Here is a 25,444-nt window from a genome sequence, read left to right on the forward strand (position 1 = left end):
AACACGGGATGTCCCACATGAAGTGATGTAAGTCTTTAGTGGCTGACATCAAATCAATTACCAAGGACCATTTCTCCTGGATGGAATGATCCCCAAGTTCCAGTCCCATAGGAGAGCCTATGATACCTGGTGAAACTTCTGTCTCCATGATAGTGCCCGTAGCAACTACCAAGCAAATATTGGTGGTATTTTGAAATGGAAGACTCTAGTTTTGGTTGCACATGTCTCAGTTTTCTTTATTAAAAGACAATGCAGAAATGAATGAAATGATATCTAAGGGTCTCGAATGTAAGGTGAAATGACAGAGGTCCCCGATGCAATGATATGAAACCTGGCATCAGCCCCTGCAAGCTCTGCTCAGTCCCCTTTCATGATGGCTGCATACTCCTTCTGGTGTTCAACCATCTTCAGGAATACTTGATATTTCTTGTCATAATACCTGTAGGAAAAAAATAATCATGTTGAATGATCTCAACAAAACGGTTGTGCAGCTTCCCCCCAGCTTTAGAAGAACAGGAATGTGTCTGTTACGGTTTTGCAGACACTTCCCACTTTTTGGATGCAGACAGCAGCCTGAGTCACATGTTTCACACCCACTATCTTTAACCTCCATGGGTGAATCTACATCTCCATTTTAGAGCTAAAGGTTTTATATCTGAGAGTTGCTCAAGGAGGCAAATCCAAAAGAGTATCACTAAAAATGGGCAGAGCTGGAATTCAAACTCAGGGCTACCTGATTTCAAAGCCTCCACTATAACACAGTGAAAAACCCAGGGCTGACACAGGACTTTTCACATTCTCAGATTCAATAAGTGTTTCATATATGACTACTCCACCCCTACTCCAGTTTAGTGACTGGTTTAAAGTCATAGCCTGCCCAGAGATGAGACTGAGTGTTTTAATCACCCTTTGCAGATTCTGCACCAGTATTTCCTTTGCAGACTGCTTTATCTGGGAGTAAAACATGACTAACGCCTCTCCTGGAGCTGCACCCTGCCTTCCAGGCATCCTACAGAGGACCCTGCTTTCCTGTACTCTCGGGCTGAGACTTCAGATGAGACGTGTTAGAACTATTGTTGCCCATGAGTCAGACAGCAGAGCAGCTGAAGCTACCTTGGCATCACAACCTTCAAAAGGACAATAGTAGCTAAGACCAGTTATACTTGCAGATGGCAGCTTGGCCCTTATTCCTTTTGGCTGGGAGAAAAGGTAAGGGGTTAATGAAACCTGTCTAACATGTCTTGGTAGATTCTGAGGTTCTTTGAAAAGAAGTCTTCATGAAGGAACTTTGGGGCAAGCTTGGGAATTGGGAGTGAGAGAGTGTAAGAGTAACCCTGGATTACACACAGGGACTTCTACCTGTAACACCCAGGGCTAAATGGATCAATAGGAACACAACCCCCCAATCCCACCCCAGCCCCCACCCCTAGCATTTCTACTTTAAGAATTCTGGTAACTTAAGAGCTGTGGTGGGGCCAAACACAGGGTTAAGAAGTGGACTTTGAGGCCTGGGTTTGAATCTCAGCTTGGCCTCATTGCTAGTTGTGTGACCATGGATATTTTACTTAATCTATTTGTTCCTAAATGTCCTATTTGTGAATGGGACAGCTCTCAACCTCAGACAGCTCTCTACCTCTAGAGAGCTGTTATGTGAACTAAATGAGGTAATATTTGAGAAGCTCTCAGAATAGCACTGGGATCACAGCAAGTGATATCAATGCTGGCTACAGCTACTCCTTAAAAATTTATGTTCCAGTATTATCATCAATCTTACTATATGTGTAGGTTCTACTAAAACTTGCTCTATGAGCCTCCAAATTTATTAACCACAGAATGATTTGGGGAACAGCAATTTGCTTCTTCTAATGTTGCTCTCTGACAGTCTAATGTCAAGAAATTTTTTTCACTATATGAGATGGATTTTCTGACTTTGGGGACACTTCTAGAAGGGAGCTTGGGTCAGTATTCCTTCTCATACACTTGAAGATTTCCAGTTTTAATACTGAAACCTTCGCAGCATCTTTGTACAGTGGGAAAAGCATGGGCTTTTCAGGCAGAGAAGCCTAGGTGATTTGGGGGAACTTCTTTAAATGGTCTGAGTCTCAGTTTCCCTGCTGTTAGAGGGATGATAACAGTACCTAATGTCGTAGAGTGACTGAACTTTAAACATGAAAATGAACATGAAGTACTCTGCAGGCTGTCAAACTCTTATACACGTGAGCTAATGTTCTTATATCCTTCTAGTATTCTGAAATGTCAAGAGACTGTTATTCAGGCATAAAAAAGAATGAAATAATTAATGAAATCTGCAACCACGTGGATGGACCTAGAGATTATCATACTAAGTAAAGTCAGAAAGAGAAAAATACCATATGATGTCATTTATACATGGAATCCAAAAAAACTATACAAATTAACTGTTTACAAAACAGATATAGACTCATTGACATAGAAAACAAACTTATGGTTACCAAAAGAGAAAGGGAAGGAGGGATAAATTAGGAGCTTGGAATTAAAATATATACACTACTATATATAAAATAAATAAGCAACAAGAACCTACTGTATAGCACAAGGAACTATACTTAATATCTTACAATGAACTATAATGGAAAAGAATCTAAAAAAGAATATATATATATACACACACACACACACATATGCACACATATATACATATCTCCATAACTGAATCACTTTGCTATATGCCTGACACATAGCACAATACATTATAAATTAACTACACTTTAACAAAAAACAGAGAGATGGATAGACTATGTTTTCCCTTTTTTATACATGGCAAGCTGAGGTCCCAAGGCACTTCTTTCCCTGTGCTTTTTATTTTTCAATCTTTTTTTTATTGTGGTAAAATATACATACCACGGGTTCCCTGGTGACTCGGATGATAAAGTGTCTGCCTGCAATGTGGGAGACCTGGGCTCCATCCCTGTGTTGGCAAGATCCCCTGGAGAAGGAAATGGCAACCCACTCCAGTACTCCTGCCTAGAAAATTCCATAGACTGAGGAGCCTGGTAGGCTACAGTCTACAGGTCGCAAAGAGTCAGACACGACTGAGCAACTTCACTTCACTTCATACCTACCACAAAACTGACCATTTTAGACATTTTAAACTGCACAATTCAGTAGTATTAAGCACATTCATATTGCTGTGCAGTCATCGCCACCATCCATCATGGAACTGTCTTCACCTTGCAAAACTAACCCTCTACCCATTAAACAGCGCCTTCCCTTTCTCTCCCCCTCCCTAGTCTCCAGCCACCACCATTCTATTTTCTGTCTCTCTGAATTCAACTATTCTAGGTCCCTCATGTAAGTGGGACGCTATGCTAAGTCGCTTCAGTCGTGTTTGGCTCTGTGCAACGCTATGGACTTAGCCAGTCAGGCTCCTCTATCCATGGGATTCTCCAGGAAAGAATACTGGAGTGGCTTGCCATTTCCTTCTCCAGGGAGTGGCATGTAAATGGAATCATACGATATTTGTCATTTTGTGACTGACTCTTTTCACTAACATAATGTCCTCAAGGCCCATCCATGTGGCAGCATATTTCAGAATCCTATTTTTTTTTAAGGCTGAGTAATATTCTACCATATGTACGTACCACTTTTTCTTCATGTATTCAACTGTCAATGGACACCTAGGTTGCCTTCATTCAGCTACTGTGAATAATGCTGCTATGAACATGGGTGCCTAAATACTCAGAAGTGGAATTTCTGGGTTATATGATAATTCTATCTTTAAATTTTGAGGAACCACTGTATTATTTTCCACAGAGGATGCACCATTTTACATTCCCACCAGCAGTAGGCAAGGGATCCAGTTTTTCTGCACCCTTGTAAATAAAAGTGAAAAGTGAAAGTGTTAGTTGCTCAGTCTTTGTGACGCTATGGACTGTTGCCTGGCAGGCTCCCCTGACTACAGACTTCTCCAGGCAAGAACACTGGAGTGGGTAGCCATTCCCTTCTCTAGGGGGTCTTCCCAACCCAGGGACTGAACCCAGGTCTCCCGCATTGCAGGTGGATTCTTTACCAGCTGAGCCACCAGGGAAGCCCATACTAGCTATTTTTTTGCTTTTTTGACAGTAGCCATCCTAATGACTGTAAATTGGTATCTCATTGTGGCTTTGATTTGCATTTCCCTAAAGATGAGTGATGTTGATCTTTTCTTGTGCTTACTGACTGTACATTATTTATGGAGAAAAGTCTATTCAAGTCCTTTGTCTATTTTTGATTTGGGTTGTTGGGTTTTTTGTTGTTGAGTTTTACGAGTTATCTGTATATGGATATTAATCCTTGATCAGATAATCCTCGATCCTTCCATCTTAGGTCTGTGAGGCACAGACCTGAGTGTTCTGTTCAGACAAGAACATGATTTGAGTCAAGATGTGGAGAAGGGCCCAGAAGGGAACCGGCTTCCACTTGGAAATCTTCGGGCCACCTGCAGATGGCGCCAGAGCACCGTGTGTGGCTCCCTCACAGAGGCCCGCGCTCACGGCAGACGGCAAGAAACCAAGGATTCTTCTCAAGAGAACACGTGGGATCCACTCAGAACGGAAAACCAGACTATCCTCAAAAGTCTTCGGAGGGTCAGTGAGGAGATGGAAAGAAGAATCTGTTCCTAATTTCAACAAAGGAGGGATGTTGCTAGCCCAGGGCTCCCACCGCCACCGGGAACTCAGATCTCTCCATGTTCAGGCATTGAGCTCCTGCAGGCACCGTTGACAACCCCGGTATTTAGAGAGGGGCTTATATTCAGGGAATTAACAGCTCCCATTTGGAGATCTTCTAAGAAAATAAAAGGTGGATGGCTTTTTCCACAGACCATTCCACTCTGTTAAACGTTGATCATGCTTTGGTGGGATCAGCACCTTGTCCTGTCCATTACATAAGGTAGAATTTGCTTTTATGTCTTAACCTCAAATACTTTCCTAAAACGATAAAAGCCACTGGCACAACTGTTCCTTCATCTCTAAACTGACAACCAGTGAGTCAGTATAGGTTCTTTTAATCTCTCCAATGAATTGTTGAAAAGCTTTTCATCTGGTCTCTCTGCTTCTACCCTCAGGCTCTCTCGTGCATCCTTAGAGGATCTTTCTAATATCTGCATCTGAACAGGTCCCACCACTCCTTAAAATTTGCTATCTCCATTCTGCTGGTAGGATGAAACCTGAGGTCCTAAGCTCTCTCACAGCTCCCTATGAGAGTTCCCCCTACATCCTGTTCCATTTTCCATCTCATACTTTGCATTTCAGGATTATGAGTTGTTCAGAGTTTCCTGAATATACGATGCTGTTCCCACCTTTATAACTTTGCCTTTATTATTCCCTCTACTGACGAAGTTCTTTTCTGTTTTGTTTTGACAATTTCTTTTAAGCATTTAAGGCAGGTAACCTTAACGTCCTGTCAAAAGCTTTCCCTTACCCCTACAGGGTCAAGTTTTCTTCTGCTTTGGGTTACTTTATCACCTGGTAATACTTTTATTATATAACATACCTGTTTGTCCTGAAGTGATCTATTATATACATAAGATTGTGTCTCACTCTCTTCTAAGTCCTGCCTAGATGTCAAAGAGCATAATGGCTTAAAGATAGGAGGGACTCAATAAATAAGTGTTTTGTGAATTGGGGTTAAAGCATTAATCAAAGTGGTGGTGGTCTACAGCATGGCACAGGGAACTATACTCAATATTGTAATAACTGTAAAGGAACAGAATCTGAAGAAGACACACACACACACACAGACACACACACATAGGCATGCATATATATAACTTAACTGCTCGGCTGTATACCTGAAACTAACAGGATATTGTAAATCAGATATACTTCAATTAAAAAAAAAAAGTCATGTTGTAACCCTCAAAGTCACGTAATACAAAGGCAAAGGGTGGAGGAAGAGATAGATGCTACTGTGTGGGAAGACATGAGATTTCCATTTTAGGACAGATGAGACCAGATTTGCTGTTAATGATCTAAGGAAAAGAACATTGATTTGAAAGTTCAAAAGTTAATATTTGACCCCCAGGTCTGGCCCTTCCTAGCTCTGTGATCTTAGGGAATTGAAAAGGACTTTACCTTTCTGAGATGCAGTTGTATCAACTATTAAATGAAAAGGCTGGCTTGCTGACCCCTGTGGTTTATCCCAGCTCTAGAGTTGCATGTGTCTGTTGTTTTCATTCCTCAGCACTGTGGACAGAAAACATATAAACTTACCTTTTATCCTCATGTCTAGGAAACACAACTTTTCCAACTTTGCTCATTTTTGCCATTGCCTCCTGTCAAACAGAAAACAGAACACAGCTAAGTTGGAAAGTTAAAACCTAAGTGAGGCCTATCACAGGCAAAACCATGCTAATGAGAATTTATTTCCCCTTAAGAGATTCAGTGAGTTCATTTTTTTTCAACTTAATTTCTCTGATGCTAAGATTAAAACCCAATGAATATTAAAAGTTACATCTACCACCACAAGCCTGGGCATAATAAATGATTGCCTATTGAGACCTCCAGTGCATAAATAACCTGGAAGGCAAAGCACTTTTGTGATGGCTCGCAGGGGGCTATGGGAGGGAACTATTGGACATGTTGGCCTGAGAAGGCAACATAATCTGCCACTGAGCCTGTTGTCCACTTAACTCACAACAGTAACTGAACAGAAGCCACTCTGCACCCAAACTTTAGGTCAGAATATTTAAGACCTCTTCATTTCACTTTCAGTTCTTTTCCCAGCAGTCTCTGCAACTGTGAGTACAGATGTGAGACCTCTGGGCTGAGCCTAACAGACTTGACCTCAGGACATTCTTGTCTTTACAATGGGGCAGGTGGGCAGTCAGCAAGTTGCAGTGTCTTGGGTGGACATGGTTGGAATGAACAGCAGCAAGATCAACCACAGATTGCACTGGCTCCATTGCATGAATGGAGAGGTCAGGTTTCCTTGGGTGGTCTCCCAATGTTGTTAAGTCCGTGGGAAAGTTAGGGGAGTCGAGTGAACCCATACTTTGTGGAGTCCAAAGTCTTGACTTTGGGAGATTGCAAGCAATAGCATGACAAAGCTCCTCAGAAGAGTTCCTGTCTTGGGAACAGCTATTGAACTCTTATTGTTAAGGATGTAGTCATTCTGGGGTCACATATGTACAACTTCTTAAGCTATACATGTATTAATTACTATGTACCAGACACTGTGCTAGGAATACAGATTTGTGTAAGACAGGCTCTATGGCCTAGAGAAACTCACATTAGCAGAGGAGGAAAGAAACCTAAGAATCTGGCTACCACACAGAATGTGAAAGGCCTGGGTATCTTCAAAACATGCCCAAGGGTTTCCTTGAACATCCTTACCACTTTATTAGTGAGTTATTTATTTACATACACATGCATATGTATTTATACAATTCTACAAATATTATATTTATTGTTTATTACTAATTCTTGTGTGGCAAGTCATGTACTTACTAGTTTATATTCCTTCTCTGCCTCTTCATCCTTTGTTCTAACCAGAATGTAAGCTACATAGGCTGGGAGATATGTCTATTTGCTGCTTAATCTCAGTACCTAGAATATTCATAAAACATATTGAGCCCCTTCCATGTGCCAAGCACAGCATTCAATATATATGGAAAACAGAGATGAAGAATAAGTGGTCCTTTCATCAAGGAGCTCACCATGGAATGGAAAAGACATTTACTGCAATCAAAATAGAATGTGATAAATACCATGCTAGAAGCAGATAAACTTCTTTTCAATAGTTATTCAAGGATTAAGAAACTTGATACTTTTTCATCTGCTAATCACTTACACATATTTCCAATCTGGCAAATATGTTCTACCTGCTCTTTCCCAAGGATGCCATGGACATTCTGACTAGTTATCTGGCTTCCTAGTGTCCAGTGGTTTTAAAAGTGCTGTTTGGGAGATCAGAGATGCTGAGAGTAAGAAGCTCACTGACAGAAGGAAAAAAAAAAAAGCAGGCTTACTAAGGAGGAGGTTTGAAAAATTATGAAAAATTACTGAAAAGGGAATCAAGGTGAAAGGATAAGAACCAACAAAGGGCAGTCTAGAGACATTTTGTAAAAGAGCAACCGTATCTTAGTGTGGTCACTGCTGTTCCACTTAGCAAGAATATTTAAAGAGCTCGGCTCACCCCAATGTATGCCAGAACGTTCTCCTTCATAAACTAAATTCTGATTTCCTTTAAGGCAGGTCCCTTGTGTTGCTGATGGTCGCAGTTATCCCCCTCACCAACTTTGCCGCTAGGTCTCCTGTTTCGGGCTTGCTTCTTCCTTCACAGCGGTGCTCTGTTCTGCTCTGCCTGTTTTAGGGCAGACCTGCCTGCTCTGAATCTTAAAAATACCCTGGGGGAATCCTCAGCATTGGGCTTAGGCTTTAGACTTGAGCCGACATTCCAAGACCGCCTTCATGGGTGGAATCCAGGAAACTTGTATTATACAAGAAGCATCATAAATGTCACTTCCCTTCCCACCATAATGGATGTGTAGACACATGGCAGATAGCAAAAAATTCTTTCTTCCTGTCTTCATGTTACTTTTGCTTAGTTTTGAAATAAATTTTTGAGGAATAAAAGCAATAGAGATTTCAAAGGTTTAACAAGAAGTTATTTTGTTTCTCACAAAAGTACAGATTTAAGACATTAAGCTGAGCTCAGGTACTGATTCCACAGAAGGTCTTTCCTGACTCATCCTCACTGCCTGCCTCCCACCTAGAATGAGTTATCTGCTACCCAGAAACTTGTGCTTCCATCTATCATAGCATTTATGACACAGTACCACAATTTTTTGTTAACACAGAGCTGCCCCAACTAGACTCCTGCTCCTTAAGCAGCAACTCTTTTAACTATTTCCACTGCCAAACTCAGCATCTGGTGTATCATACGTGCCCAGCAAATGTCTATGGGATGAATGAACTTAAGGACCATACACGTGAAGGAATGTTAAAATGGAAGTTCTGTCTGAGAGCTAAAGTTGACAGATATAAGATACCAAAGTGAGCTGGAAACAGACCACCCTGAAAGGGTAGCTGAGGACCCATAAATCAACTCTGAAACCTTTCATCCATGTGGAAGGTCAGAAAAAGAGGTGGAATTTTAGGAGGGAGCTGTGTGTGGACTGAGCATCAGGTCTTCTTCCAGGGGAGGGGGTGAGAGCATGGTTTCACCGATATCAGCTGGTATCTGGACACATGTGCCTGAGGTTGTGGGACAGGGTGTGCTGAGTATACCTCCTGTCTGGAGGAGAAGCGCTGGCTGGCAGCTTTGGTGTACAAGTGAAGGAGGGTTGCCCTCTCTGTACTGTACTGTACAGTACTGCCAGTGTCTGTGACACTTCAAAAGGCATGACTGTTTTCCACAGACCCGAGGTGGCCACAGGTGAGAGGGCTTTGTGGGTTGTCTTAGATCCTGGCCAGTATGGCTATCTAACGAGGAGAGGGAGCCTGTATAAAGCACAGAAAGCTCAGCTCAGTGCTCTGTGATGATCTCCATGGTTGGGATGGGGGTGGGATGGCAGGGAGGTCCGAGAGAGAGGGTATATGTGTACAAATAGCTGATTCAGTTCACTGTACAGCAGAAACGAACACAACATTGTAAAGCATTATATTCCAATTTAAAAAAAAAAGAGAAAAAAGAAGCTTGAGGCAACCAACTGGATTTTTAAGGAATTAAAAGAGTTACTAGAATAGAGAAGGACAGGACATGATACAGTGAGATGTCTACAGAAGTGGAGAGTCTCCCTAAAAAATCTGCATTGGAGCCTAGCTGTAAATACATTTTTGACTCAGCACCAAGTCCATTTATGACAGTGCTATTCAAGATAAGAACTTTCCTACACCCCTTAACTCTCTTCCTTTCCAGCTTCCAACCACCTCTGAAGAACAAGAAGAAAGCGAACATATTCTTGGAGAGAAAGTGAATGAGGAAAAAAAGAAGAATCTAATCACAGCCATCTCTTCATATCTCCAGCAGTTCTGGCTGGAGGAATGAGGAGCTGTCTTATCTTTAGAGGAACATTGAAGTGATGAGTATTCTAATGTTGGAATTTTGGTTATGTCTCATGACTTACAGGGACCATAAAACCCATATTATCTAAGTGACTTTCTGCTTACTTAAGAAAGTAATGGGACTACCAAAATTTTTAACTAGGCCAGAGAGAAACTAGCTAAAGTGAACAGATATAAAGGGACAGTGGGAGTAAAAAATACAGTTGTTTTTCAATTCTGTATATGTGCATAATAATAGATGAAAGTATATTAAAAAATCAACAGGTTCAGGAGCATGGGTGGTTAGTTTTTTAGTGTTCACTTGTTTTTTCTGTCTTCACTTGATAAAGTGGCATAAAGGGATTTGATCATTTGAAGGAGAATAAAACAAAACTGCACTCTAAAAAAAAAAGTGATGCTTCTAGAGGCAATCAAAATGACTCGTGGTCATTCTCCTCTCTTCTGGGAGGCAGGGCTCATTAAGGGTATTCGACACAATATGGAGAATACCCAGAGGATTGGTGCTGTCATCAGAAGCGGCACTGCTGAGTTTTCCCATTTTTCCAAATCATTAACATAAAACTGAAACCTCATGAACCCACTGGCTGCAGTAAATCTGAAAATGACCACAGTATAACAATATGAAATTATTATGGAAATGCTGACACGTGCTAAATATAGTCACCCCCCACAATATATTTCTGTTCAAAAGGGTTTATTTGAAGTTGGCCTCAAAATTCATTCTTTTTGTCAGCAGGCAAGAGCCGGGCAATCTGGATTTGTAGCACGCTACCCTCTTTGTTGGGGAGTCTAGACAGAAACAACGAAGACAGGGACTTTTCTCTTTCCTTTTTGCCCACACAATGAGAGCTTTTGAAAACAAAATATTTGGTAAAATCGCCTTTTAATCACTTCTTTTCTTTCTCTCTATAAGGCCGAGCTATAAATAAACCATGAAAGTTCACATTTGATCGTCACTTCTGTAAGAAAAAATAGGAGCCCTGTACCAGGGGCATGAAAGACCGCATTCATGGGGTATGACCCTTCCCTGCCGTGTCAAGGCCGAGATACCAGTCCGCACACACAGCTCCCCACTTCCCTGGGAGCAGCGCTGGCAGCCACCAGGCCTGTGTAGGCCCAGGGAACTCCCAGTTCTCACGTGTTCCAGACTGGCTTGGGAGCCACCGAAGGGCTGTAGGCTACACTGGGTGTAGGTTCAAGAAAGGAAGGCGCTCATCAGCACCCACGGAGAAGAAGGGGATTCCGAGAGTGGCAGACAGAAATGTCTGCAATTTGGGGAGCAGGGGATTTGATACTTGCTGTCCCACCCAGGAGAAGGGGAACAATGACCTTAAGACTTTGGGAAGGCTGACAGGTAGTCTAGACTTAGGCACCAAAGTGCAATGCAAGTTTGGCAGTGTCGAGCCATGGTCTACAGGGAAGAATAACCACAACCTGGCCTGGTGGGAGCTAAACTGTGACTCCCAAAAGGCAGGAACCACGTCACTCTGTCTCACACTGAACATGATCCTCACACATAAGGGCATAGTTGCCTGGCTCATGTTGGCTGAGCTGCTGAATGAAAGGGTGGTGACATTCATGCCAGAGGTAACGGAAGATCACCTAGTGGTGTATCTAAAATAGCATACGTGTGCTCCAGGGAGTGCTGGCGATGATCTCCTAAGATTTCAGGAGAAAATATCGGGAGTGCTACCTATGTGACTTTTAGTCTGAAGAAATTAATTCAGCTTTAAAATGCAGATTGTCACCAGTTCTAAAAACTGGTGCACACATCAGTCGTGAATGAGTAAGATGTGTGAGGCCTCCTAAAGGGAGGACGAGAGGGCTGCCCCGCCACAGAGGACAACAGGGGACACTCCGTGCTGTGGCCCCGGCCTCCAGGGGTTTGCCACACGTCGTCATTTACACGTTCCAGGTCAGTAGGTTTAGGTGCAAGCGTGCGTGTGCAGTTGCTAAGTCACGTCTGACTCTTTGTGACCCCATGGACTGTATAGCCAGCCAGGCTCCTCCATCCATGGGATTTCCCAGGCAAGAATACTGGAGAGGGTTATCATTTCCTCCTCCAGGGGTCTTCTTGACCCAGGGATTGAACCTGTGTATCCCACGTCTCCTGCTTGGCAGGTGGATTCTTTATCACTGAGTCACCTGGAAAGCCAATAAGTCAGAGAGACAAAGATAAATACTGTATGACATCACTTATATGTGGAATATAAAAAAAATAATACAAATGAATTCATATGTAAAACAGTAGAGGACAAACCAGTGTTCACCAATTGGGACAAGGAAGGAAGGATGGGTAAGATGGGAGTAGGAGATTGAGAGAAATAAATTATGTATAAAATAGATAAGCAATAAGCATATACTGTATTATTGTACGGCACAGGGAATCATAGTCTTTATCTTGTAATAACTTCATGGAGTTAAAAATCGGTAAAAATACTGAATCACTATGCTGTATACTTGAAATTAACATAATATCATAAATCAACTATACTTCAATTAAAAAAGAAAAAGAATACTGTTTGATATATATACAGGCACATACAAAATCATTTAGAAATCATCAAACATTTAAAAATCATTAAAAACTCATCTGGCCATAGACAGTATAACTTCAGTTACTGCATAATGTTAGTATGATGCTATTATTATGAAATAGTATCTTATTTCAGCTCTATTTCAGTTGTTTTATGTGTAAATAATCTACAAGCACAGTAGAATATGTATATATTTTTTCATAAATAAGTTTCCATGTATTTAGGATGTAAGCTCAAATTTTTTGTTAAACTGATGGAGTTTATGAGCCAAAAAGCAAGGTGTCCATTGGGCCAGCAGTCAACTCCCATAGTTGCTGCTAGGTTACCAGTTCAGCCAAGATATTGCAGGTGCTACTCTGTGCTGTGCATTGTACTAATCACTTTATGTACATGACTCTTTAAATTCTCAAAATGACTATGACACAGATATCATCATCCATCTTCACTTTATGGACCAAGAAGTGAACAGAGAGAGCATGGGGAATTTACCTCAGGTAAGAAAGCAAATATGCAGTAAAGCTAGAATTCAGACCCACCTCTGACGCCAGGCTTTTGCTTAGCCCTACACTCAGCCATGACCCTCCTGTCCTTCTTGCAATGCAAAAACCTTGTGCTTGCGTCCCCTGGTGGTGGTGGTTGAATAAGTCAGGTTCAACTCTTGTGACTCCGTGGATTGTAGCCTGCCAGGCTCCTCTGTCTATGGGACTTCCCAGGCAAGAATACTGGAGTGGGTTACCATTTCCCTCTTCAAGGTAGCCACCAGGGAAGCCCTGAGTCCCCTGGGCTTGAGTTCAAATCTCACTTCTGCTGCTGATTAGCCATCTGATCGATGTGTGTGCGTTTGTGAGACACACCAATACAGAACACTGTACCTTTTTTCAAAGATGCTGACACATAGCTCTGAAATACATGAATCTGCCTTCTTGAGGAACTCTGACTCATTTTACTGGAACAACAAGTTCACATGCTAATGTGTGGGCTGAGGCACATGACCCCTCCATAGAAAAACAAAGTATAGCAATGTGATTTTCCTCCAGCAACTGTTGAGAAATGGCTCGTTGTTCTTCTGTTTGTTTTTCGTTTTGACACACTCATCTTTTGACCTGCACCTGGTATTCTGTGTAACCTCCGTGACAACAACAATTGAGAAGCAAGAAAGGATGAGAAAAAGGAAAGTAAGTCTTCATCACCAATCATGACATAAAGACTCACACCTCATTTATAATTTTAAATACTTGGTATCAATCTACCTACCTGTATGTGGAATTATATTGTCAATTTATCTGCATCCTTGCTTACTGTCTATTTCTTCCTTGGCTTTCACATCTACTCCTTCCTTGTGAACCTAAGCTCTATGAAATCAGGTCCGTGGCTTTCTTATTCACTGATGTATCCTTAGCTTTTAGGAGGATGTTAGCTGAAGGTTATTTGAAAGTATACACTAATTAAGTGTCTGTTCTGGTGAGGCACTGTATATCTATATCTTGCCTCATTTGATGCTCACAAACATTCTGTAATGAAGGACTTATTATCTAAATTTATAATGAGGAAACAGAGGCTCAGAGCAGTTAAGTAACTTTCCTAAGCTAGTAGATGGATTAGCTAGGATTTGAAACTTGCTTTCACTCATGAATAAGACCAGGCCCATTCCTTGACAAGCTCACAGTTAATAGATCTCCAGCATTAGTTCAAGACAATTTATCTTGCTCTGATGACTTTAAGGCCCTGTAAAACCCTAAAAGCTTGCTTTCTCCATCATCAAAGACAAATTCAATTATAGTTATGATATTGTGCTCACAAAGGCAGGAAGATTCATTGATGTATGGAAAGACTGTTCATATTAATTTCTGACACAAACAAAATTATTGCCAGCTGTATGACCCTAAGTAAGGCTCTAGCCCTCCCTGGGACTCACTTTCCTTATCAGCAAAATAAAGGTATTGGATTAGATTATTTTTAAAATCTTTGCCAGCTTTGCAATCTGTTGGTTCCATGTACATGTCTTTTTTTAATTAACTCTCAGTTGACAAATGAACCAGTTACTCTCAATGGTACATTTTATTAGGGTTTTTTTTTTTTAACTAGGTTCACTCTAAGAGGGAATATACCTACCGTGCTTTCCCAACAAGGTACAGCCTCATTCCAAGTCAATCATGCAATCATGGTAGAGGGGAGAGTTCCCATAATAGGTAAGGATACCTACCACTGTGATATTTTGAGATGCGGTCCTAATACAGGGCCAGGTTGCAAAGGGGTTGGGCCCTAAAATGAATAGCTGAGTGATTATTCATCCTACTTACATTGGTTTGACTTGGCTCTTATGAGTTTTCTCAAAGGCAAAGTATCAAGCTTCTTGCTAAAAGCATCAAATTATAGACTTTAAAACTGCAAGCTATCACCCATTTAATAATCTGTTATTGACTGAAAAAGAAATGGTCTTGCTGATATTTCTGGCTGAGTACTGCAGTAAGCTGTAACAGAAATAATACTAATAACAATGACTCAACAACAAAAATAATAATGGCAGCTAATGGCCCAATACTCTATTAAACACTTTTTTGTTGCTGTTGTTGAGTCACTACGTTGTGTATGATTCTTTGTGACCCCACTGACTGTAGCTTGCCAGGCTTCTATGGAATTTTCCAGGCAAGAATACTGGAGCCAGTTGCCATTTCCTACTCTCTCCAAGGGATCTTCATGACCCAAGGATTGAACTCATGTCTCTTGTGTCTCCCACATTGAAGGAGGATTCTTTACCATTGTGCCACTTGGGAAGCCCCATTAAACACTTTACCTACTTCACATCCCCAACTGAAAGATGAGGAGACAAACAGTTTTGAGATTCTATTCTTAACCATTCTGGAGAAGGCAATGGCACCCCACTCCAGTACTCTTGCCTGGAAAATCCCATGGATGGAGAAGTCTGGTAGGCTGCAGTCCATGGGGTTGCTAAGAGTCGGACACGACTGAGCGACTTCACTTTGACTTTTCACTTTCATGCATTGAAGAAGAAAGTGGCAACCCATTCCAGTATTCTTGCCTAGAGAATCCCAGGGATGGGGGAGCCTGGTGGGCTGCCGTCTATGGGGTCGCACAGAGTCGGACACAACTGAAGCGACTTAGCAGCAGCAGCATTCTTAACCATTCACTGTGGAACAAAGGCTTTGGTGATAAAAGAGACCATAATTCAAACCCTAGCTCTGCCATTTAACACTCTTGAGTCTCAGTTTTAAAAATGGGAATCTTAATACCTATTTTATAGGTACATTGTTATTAAATAAATGATTAAAAGCATAGTGATTATTATTATTACTACTACTATTTACTCATCAACTGAAACAAACCTTATTTTCCCAGAAGCTTTATTAAAAGTAAGAGTTAACATGTATTACTCATACTTGGATATATGTTTCAGGTTGCTGGGATGGGTGGATTAGGGAAGGTGGTGGATGTCAACAGTCTCATGGCTCCTTATCATCATTTCTGGATGACTGCTTCTCCATCTGCAAGCAAAAACCTCTTCTCTGAGTTTTATGCCATCTAACGATAGAGATACAATCATATTTAGTTCCTCTGGATCTCCGTGCTGTCATCATTAGCCTCTTGCTGATGTCTAATGAGCCTAAGGCTTAGATATCATCTCCCTATCTATCCATCCAGGGGTTTGTCATCATCATGTACTTCAGCGTCTGTCTACAAGACCCATCCAATGCTTGAGTCTTATGGTTTCGAAGTGTTTTCAATATTGTAATTGCCACTTTCTGACTTATAGTTGCCCAATAATTTAATCTTGTTTGCCACATCATTCCTATCAAATGTCTTCCTCCACCTGACAGTTATTGCCAGAATCTCATCCCTTTTTTTCAGTCTATATACCTCTTCTGACTTATTTCTTCCATATATAGGGGTGAGTCCCCATCCATTAAATCAAACACTGATCAATAAGAGTCACCACTAATTCTCTTTTATTTGTCAAATTCAATTGATACATCTAATCCACAGACATTCCTTAGCTAGAATATGCTTCATTTATGACTGCAGGAGAAAAACAAAGCTTAGGAAGGAGTGGGCTGATGGGAGATTGCAACTTGAGAAAATATAGGATCCTGAAAGTTCTCAGGGTCCAAACACCTTGGAAATTTACACTTCCTGTTTCAAAGCTAATTTTGTATTGTGAAGATTTTTTTTTGGTCAATAGATCAGGCACCATAATTGACAGCAGAAAATAAAAATGTGATGGCATTAATATTTTTTAATGTTCCAAATCTGATGTAGTTATTATACTCTGTTGTAAAACCAAAAATTCCCCCATTGCACAGAGGCCAATATCCTATAAGACCATGAAAAAGTGGTGTAGGACATGGAAGACATGATGACTGAGCTGCAAGGGATGTTGGGTAGTCACTAGTCAATTTCTCTGTGTTTAGGTTGGTAAATAACCAAATTTTCTAAGACACAGGTATTTTTCCATCTGTCTTGTCCTCCACACTCCTTAAAGTTCCTTGTTTTAGATTTCCAACTCTCCTAGATCAGAGTCATATAGAAGTGGGGCATGCACATCCTGGTCCAGCCTTTGGGGTTGGCCTTAGACTGCTTTATGGTACAGATGTGCTTCTGGATATGCCAAAATGCATTTCAAACCTACATCAGGAGGACAAAGACAAGCAGAGAGAATGCATCTGAAACCAGGAGTAGAGGAGGCCGAAGTCGTTGGCAAAGCATCAAAAGCATGAGAAAGCCTGGAGGGAAATTGGGAAGGAAGGAGAGAGCTGAAGTACACAGAATAAAAAAAGCACAGCAAGCAGGTCCAGGATAAATCATATGTGTCCTCTTAAGCTGGTTTATGAGCTTTTTTTGTGTTCCCAAAGCCCCCTCTATCTTAGCACTTGGCACGCAGTAGGATAAATGTCTGTTTACTTATATGTTTCTTACACTAGACAGTGAGAGCTCAGAGGAGAGAGGCCATTAATTTTACCCAGTATCCTCAACAATTGATATAATGTGACTTTTCAATAAGTAATGTTGAGAGAGTGAAAGAACGAATGAGTAAATAGATCAACGAGTGAATGAATCAGGGACGGGATATCTGTATAATTTAACTTTGGGATCTCCCTCAGCTGTATTTTTTGATATTTCCTGTCAGGTCAACCTATTCTTCACTTTCAGATATCACACAGTTAAGATCATGGGCTCTGGACTGCCTAGATCAGAGCCTTGGCTCTTTTAACTGAATGGCTTAGGCAATTTAATAACCTCTTTATGCCTAGGTTTACTCATCTGTAAAGTAGAAACAATAGAAATAATTACTCATAGAGTTAGTAAGACAAGAGAAAATACATGCAAACCATCTAATTTAGTGCCCGGCACAAGTGAGAGCTAAAAAATTTGTTATTTTTATAAAAATCTCCACTATCTCCATCCCAGCACTATACAGGATCTTATATTGTTTTCTTGAGCACTACTATTTAAAGACAGCACTTCCTAATCTCCTGCTACATGTGACATGCTGCCTGGGCAGGGGATTGATAAAGAGCATGGAATGAAGGCATTGCTCAACCCTGAATACCAACTGATGCCTCTGGTTAATGCAGGGAAGGAAGAAGGACAATGAGCAGAATCGGGTCTCTAGGCAATAAAAGTTGTAGGAGCTTGTAGGTTTAGAAATACGGAGTTTATTTTTGGGTTGGACTTCCAGGCCTTTTACATAAAACAAAACAACAATTATGTCAGCTGTGTTTATGAACATGAGCTTGCACTGGCTTTCTCAAAACATAGGGAATTCAGTCTACTTCCCTCTGTTTGCTAAATTATTGACAAACACATGATGTACTGGAAAGAAGACTGACCTGGAAATCAGGAGGCTCTGGTCCTGTATGAATCTCAGTCTGGGCTCGGTAATTTTGAATGAACTGCTTCCTTTCTTTGGATACTAGTTTCCTCATCTCCAAAACGAGAAGTCTGAGCCAGATAATGTTTTACTTTTCAACAAATAGTTATTGAGGATCCACTGTGTGCCAGACATTGTACTAGGCACTGTGGATACATAAGTGAATCAGATGGCTCTGATCCTTGACCTCATGGAGTTTAGAGTCTATTAGAAAAACACAGGAGCTATGCGAGAGCGCCAGATGGAGACAAAACTAGTTTGGGGGCTTAGCGAACTATCTGAAGGTTCACAAGGACATGGGCAAACAGTTAAAGAAAATTGAGGAAGAGGGTCCCAGGCTGAAGAAAAGGCATATTTGCAGGTCCCAAGGCAAGATAATATGGTGCATTCAAAGAACTAAAAGAAGTCCAAGGTGGTTTGTAGACAGAATGCAGGGAAAGAGTGAAGACAGATAAAGCTACAAATGAAGGTAGGAATAGGTTTCGGGGTGGCCTTTTAAAATCATGTTAAAGGTTTCCAACATTATGCCAAAGTCAAGGGGAAGACACTGAAGATTTTTAAGCTAAAGCATCCTATTTAAGTTTGTAAAAGATCACTTTGGCAGATGTGTAGAGAATGGATTAGAGTGGTAAAAGTGGTGGTAGGGAACCCATTCAAGAGGCTCTTGAGAAGTCCAGGTGAGAGCTGATGGTGGCTTGGACTAGGATGGGACTGTGCAATTAAAGCAAAGTGGAGAATTAAAGAGACACAATGAGTAGTTTAGAAAGAGACCAGGAGAGATCAAAGTGGAGGAAGAAGAGGGTGAGCTCGGAATGTCCTGGAGGTCCTGGCAGAAGTGATTAAATAGATGTGGTACAATTACCTGTAGTGCCACGTCCTAAACTAGTGCCAGTTCTGCAGGCAAAGGTGGAGATGCTGAGTTCAGGTTTGAACCTGTTTAAACTGAGATGCCTGTGAGACCTTTAAGTGTAGATGTAGAGCTCTTGCATATCAATGGAAAATGAATCCTTAGAAGTGGATGAGAGGGACAAAATGTTAGAGGAGAGACAGGAGCTGACAAGGAATCTGGAAAACAGCATTAAGAGCATCTCAGGAGGAGGAAAATCAAGCAAGTATGCTGTCAATGGGAAAGTGTTTCCAAATGAACTTATCTATGTAACAGAAACAGACTCACAGCCAGAGAGAACAGACTTGTGTTCGCCAAGGGGAGGGAGAGTGGCAGGGGGGGATGGATTGGGAGTTTGCAGGTAACAAGGTCCTACTGTATAGCACAGCGAACTATATTCAGTATCCTGTGATAAACCATAATGAAAAAGAATACAAAAATGAATGCATATATATATATATTTATATATGAATAATGGAATTACTTTGCTGTACAATTAACACAGTATTGTAACTCAACTATACTTTAATCAAGTTAAAACAAAATAAAAAGAAAAGTGTTTCAATGAAGCTTGTATGCCACATTGTAAAATGCTGCTCAGGGTAAAGCAGGGTAAGGCCCAGACAGTCCTTTGTGGTGTGCAATGACCTAGGTTAGCATTAGTGACCTAAACTATCAAGATTCTGGTAGATTTGTGGAAGAGGAAGGCAGATCATGTTTGGTTGAGGAGGGAGGTGGTGTGTAAGAAAATCATGACAGGGCTTCCCTGGTGGCTGAGTGGTAAGGAATTCTCCTGCCAATGCAGGAGACATAGGTTTATTCTCTGATCTGGGAAGATCCCACATGCCACAGAGCAACTAAACCCCTGTGTCAAAACTACTGAGCCTGTGCTCTAGAGCCCACACACCACAACTTCTGAAGCCCGCATGCCTAGAGCCCACACTCAGCAACAAGAGAAGCCACCCCAGTGAGAAGCTGGTGCACAACAGCTAGAGAGTAGCCCCCTCTCACCACAACTAGAGAAAAGCCCGCACAGCAAGGAAGACCCGGAACCACCAAAAATAAACAAATAGAGTGATGCAAAATAAAGAGAATCACGACAATGACGCTGGCCACTTTTTAAAGCATTTTTGACTGTGAGAAGCAGTAACTGGAGAAGAAATTTTATTTTTAAGATGAGAGTTTGTGGTAGCACTGTCCAATAGAAATAATGTGAATTCTCTAAGTACTTTTAAATTTCCTAGAAGCCATTTAAAAAAGTGAAAAGAAATTGCTGAACTTTATTTTAATGTCTTTTATCTACCCTATTATATCCCAAATATCTTTTCAACAAGATAAAAATTATTAATGAAGCAGTCTATGTTCTTGTATTCATACTAAGTCTTTGAAATCTGGTGTGTCTTCTACACATTTCAGTTTGTTCTGGCTACATTTCAAGTGCTCGGTAACTACGTCTGATGAGTGGCTACAGTGTGGAACAGCACAAGTTTAGAGCAGCTTTAAATATTGATGGGGAGTTAGTATGGAAGGAGAGGCTAAATACTCCAGAGGAAGACACCTATGGATTATCAAAGGTAGTGGGAGGTGGAGGAGCCTCTGATGACAGGTGGGGTGTCTCTTCCACTCTACCAAATGTAAAGGAGCAAAAGGCTGCATCTGGATGTAAGCAGTGGCATGCTGATAAATGCTCAACAACTGGTTCTATATATATATATATATATATATATAAAGGCTCTGATTCATAGCACTGGGGTGTAAAGACTTCCACTATGGCTGATTTCATGGGAAAACAATGGAAACAGTGAGAGACTTTATTTTGAGGGGCTCCAAAATCACTGAAGATGGTGACTGCAGCCGTGAAATTAAAAGACACTTGCTCCTTGGAAGAAAAGCTATGACCAACCTAGACAGCATATTAAAAAGCAGAGATATTACTTTGCCAACAAAGGTCCATCTAGTCAAAGCTATGGTTTTTCCAGTGGTCATGTATGGATGTGAGAGTTGAACTATAAAGAACTCTGAGTGCCGAAGAATTGATGCTTTTGAACTGTGGTGTTGGAGAAGACTCTTGAGAGTGTCTTGGACTGCAAGGAGATTTCACGAGTCAACCCTAAAGTAAATCAGTCCTGAGTATTCATTGGAAGGACTGATGCTGAAGCTGAAGCTCCAATACTTTGGCCACCTGATGAGAAGAGCTGACTCACTGGAAAAGATCCTGATGCTGAGAAAGACTGAAGGCAGGAGGAGAAGGGGATGACAGAAGATGAGATGGTTGGATGGCATTACCGACTGTATGGACATGATTTGAGTAAGCTCTGGGAGTTGGTGATGGACAGGGAAGACTGGCATGCTGCAGTCCATGGGATCTGACAGAGACACAACTGAGTGACTGAACTGAACTAAATGTGATGTCACTGCAAGTGAAGCTGGGCAGAGATGCCCACAGTTGCCTCCTGGGAGCAGGCAAGAGTCAGCTTTAGCACATCACTGGATATGAGAAACACAGGTTTGACAGTAGGTGTCTTTCTAACTGGGTGCTTCCCTGGTGGCTTTTTCTAATGGCTTTTATTTTCTTTTTGAGGTAGTTGGGGGTTGAGAATAAATAGGAGGTCATATGCCTGGATGTGAGAAGACAGACAAGGCTGGGAATGGAGAAGATTTGATATCATGTTGCAGAAAATTAGAGACTGATCTGATGTATTAGTCTGGTTTCTGCGAGGAAACAGATGGACACTCACATTGGGTAACTGAAGTAAAGCTTAACAACGGGTTTGTTTTAAAGAAGGTTTAGGAAAAGACTAGCAAAAGTGGAGAACCATTACGCCTCCTGGCCTGAAGCAGCAAGGGGAGGGAGTGATTCCCGTCACCTGGAGAGAAGATGGGAAGAGGGAGAGGGCCACATGCCGGAACTGTGGAATTGTAGACACATGGTAGATGGATCAGCTAAACTGTGGCAATTCAGCAAGGAGGGAGCTGGGGAAACAAGTAGCTCCAGGCTTCCTCTGGTGCCCAGGGGCCAAACCCAGCTAGAAACTAGAGGGTGAGGGGGGCTGTCCGGGGATCATTCATACATAAAGTTAGAAGTCGGCCTCATTGTTGTACGTGTGCATGCGTGAGTGCTAAGTCGCTTCAGTCGTGTCCAGGTCTTTGAGACTACAAAAGACTAAGCCTGCCAGGATTTTCTGTCCATGGGATTCTCCAGGCAAGAATCCTGGAGAGGGTTGTCATGCCCTCCTCCAGGGCATCTTCCCGACCCAGGGATCGAACCCAGCTCTCCCGCAGCTCCTGCACCGCAGGTGGATTCTTTACCGCTGAGCCACCGGGAAGCCCCCTATTGCTGTATAGTGTTTCCCTACAGTGTTCAGTGGCCTTCAGGCAGGCATAAGGTCGAAAGCTGGATTCATCCTGGATTGGGATTTGGTAAAAGAAGAACAAATGGGAAAGTGAAAAAAGTAAATAGCCATAAGGAGATTGGCCAGCTGGAAGGAGAGAAGAGGGGTAAGAGGAAAAGAAAGAAAGTCCCACAACAGCCTTTCAAAGCACACGTTAATTCTGTTTTAGAGACTAGGAACTAGAGGTAAAGAGTGGCCTGCTTAAGAAGTAAGCTTAGTTAGTGGAGGAGTCAGGAGACAGGTCTGCCGAGTGGGCAGGCAGTTTCTGCACTGCTGGTCCACCTGCAAGCTAAGAAGTGGTCTGATTGATTTGGGGAGGGGGGGGTACACTTTCATGTTCATTTAAACTCTTCATTGAAACGAAAATATTATTGAAATTTTCCTATCCTGTATATATGAACTCACACACACTGATAAACTAAGATGTCTTTTGGTTTGTCATTACGGATGCTCACTCCCAAGGGACAAGCTAAGAGGCAGGTAAGGAATGTGAAGGGGGTCTGTGATGAAACAGAAGTGGTGTTACGGTCTCAGGCAGGCTCTTTTCTCCAGTCTGCATCTGCTCTGGTCTCCCCTCTACGCAGCACCTGACTAGGTTACCTTCTTCCTTACACCCAGTGGCGCGGGCAGAGGGGGCGAGAGAGTGCCATAAAATTCCCCCTGTGTGTCTGGTACACAACTATAACCCATGCATATTCCCAGGGGTGTGGCCTGTGACAAATGCTTGGTGATTATAGGGTAAATGGAACCTTTCAAGGGCGGTATTTCTGTGTCAAATATTACATGGTCTGACAACAGGATAAAAGATTAGAAATTAGAATTCTCTAAATGCAAATTCTAACTGGGAGAGGTACACAGAAAGCACTGGAAATAGCTAGATTAGAATTCCTGTGATGTGACCTGGGAACTTACTCTCTCTTGGTCCATTTACAAAATCTCCTTCTTTATAAAATTTGGCCAATACCTCAATGGGTGGTTGTAAAGATTAAAGGAGACCAAGGGTGCAAAGCTCCTGCCTCATGCAAGAACTCAGCTAAAGTCCATTCTTCCTACCTTCCTGTCCCTCTCTGGTCCTTTTGTTATTTCTTTCTTTCATTTCTCACAGTTATCACTTTCTTCTGATGCTGTATTCCATTGACAGAAGATAGTGGTAGTTTGCCTACAACTTTCCAACCAAGATTACTCTAGTTTTGTTTTGTTTGGTTTTGGTCACTTTGGGGTCTTGGTGACCTCAGGTGACCATTCCGTGGAAACCATGGCATTTCGGATCATGGCTTTCCCTCCATCTTTGAATAAACACCGAAAGCTTTCTTTACCTTTTCTTCCAACTCTCATTTGCCATCTGGTGCCTGGTTTGGCTGCATCTGTGTTTGCTTAATGATTTGAGGCGAAGACTGAGTTTACATATGGGAAGAAGGAAAGGGCTTTGCTTGATTTCTTCCATATGTTCATTTATTCATATATTATGATTTTTGTAATCTCACCAGCACAGATCCCTTCAGACAATCCTTACCCTGTTCCTTGGAGACTCCCTTCTTTGTGTGTTCAGCTGGAAGTCTCTCTGAGAACATGTTTGCAATGCCCAATACCCTTGGCTTACTTACCCAATACATAGAGCTCGGCATGGCTTTTAGACGGGGACAAAGTCAGTGTTCTTGAAAGTTCTTCTTTTTGATTGGAGGAGGCCTATTTGACACCGGCAATTCTGTGGAGTCAAGAGACCTGGGGTCTAGTCTCTGCTCTCCATCTCTCACTGGCGTGAACTCAAACAAGTTTTATAACCGTTCTGGTCCTCAGTTTGTTTGTCATGTATCCAAAGGCTCAGGTTGGGTTTGCTCTGACACCTAAGAGCCTCACAGCACCCAGTGTTCCCTCTTTTGTTTCTTCCTCTTCCTCTGGTACTGGGTCTGTGACTCTTACAGACGAGTATGTGAAGTCCCAATGTGTGTTTTCCCTCTTCTTAGCTCCCAGGAAGAGGTATGTATGAGGGGGAATCCAAGAAAGGCATTTCATCTCCTGCATAATGCATGAATGAAAGAGGATGAGCTCTATTTCTTGTTTTGTAAAAAGTCACTGTTATTTCCTTCCCTGCAGTACACTTGGGACTCAGCTTTAGTGTGAAAGCAGATCTAGGTTTGAAACCCATCTTCACCAGCCTATGGACCTGGGCAATTTTCTTAATATTCCTAAGTCTTAATCTTTCTTCTCTGTAAAATGGGAATAATATCTACCTCATAGGGATTGTGAGTAGAAAGTTAGTTCAGTTCAGTCACTCAGCTGTGTCCGACTCTTTGCAACCCCATGGACTTCAGCATACCAGGCTTCCCTGTCTATCAACAACTCCTGGAGCTTGCTCAAACTCATGTCCATCGAGTCAGTGATGCCATCCAACCATCTCATCCTCTGTCATCCCCTTCTCCTGCCTTCAGTATTTCTCAGCATCAGGCTCTTTTGCAATGAGTCAATTCTTCACATCAGGTGGCCAAAGTATTGGAGCTTCAGCTTCAGCATCAGTCCTTCCAATGAACACCCAGGACTGATCTCCTTTAGGATGGACTGGTTTGATCTCCTTGCAGGCCAAAGAACTCTCAAGAGTCTCTCCAACACCACAGTTCAAAAGCATCAATTTTTCGGTGCTCAGCTTTCTTTATGGTCCAGCTCTCACATCCATATATGACTACTGGAAAAACCATCGCTTTCACTAGACAGACCTTTGC

General features: G+C 41.8%; 1 protein-coding gene across 12 annotated transcripts in view; it reads right to left on the reverse strand.

Annotated features, from left to right (window-relative positions):
• Positions 1 to 209: 209 nt before the first annotated feature.
• Positions 210 to 25,444, reverse strand: part of FGGY (FGGY carbohydrate kinase domain containing) — a 497,520-nt gene continuing 472,285 nt past the window's right edge. For all 12 annotated transcript variants that reach the window (XM_040232739.1, XM_040232740.1, XM_040232734.1 and 9 more), the window contains 2 exons: positions 6,231 to 6,292; positions 210 to 439 (listed from right to left, as the gene is read on the reverse strand). In XM_040232739.1, coding sequence (XP_040088673.1) covers positions 358 to 439; positions 6,231 to 6,292 — 144 coding nt within the window. In that variant the 3' untranslated portion in view covers positions 210 to 357. The remainder of the gene's footprint in view (positions 440 to 6,230; positions 6,293 to 25,444) is intronic.

This window comes from Oryx dammah, unplaced genomic scaffold (assembly GCF_014754425.2).
Source record: "Oryx dammah isolate SB20612 unplaced genomic scaffold, SCBI_Odam_1.1 HiC_scaffold_28, whole genome shotgun sequence".
NCBI classification, from domain to species: domain Eukaryota; kingdom Metazoa; phylum Chordata; class Mammalia; order Artiodactyla; family Bovidae; genus Oryx; species Oryx dammah.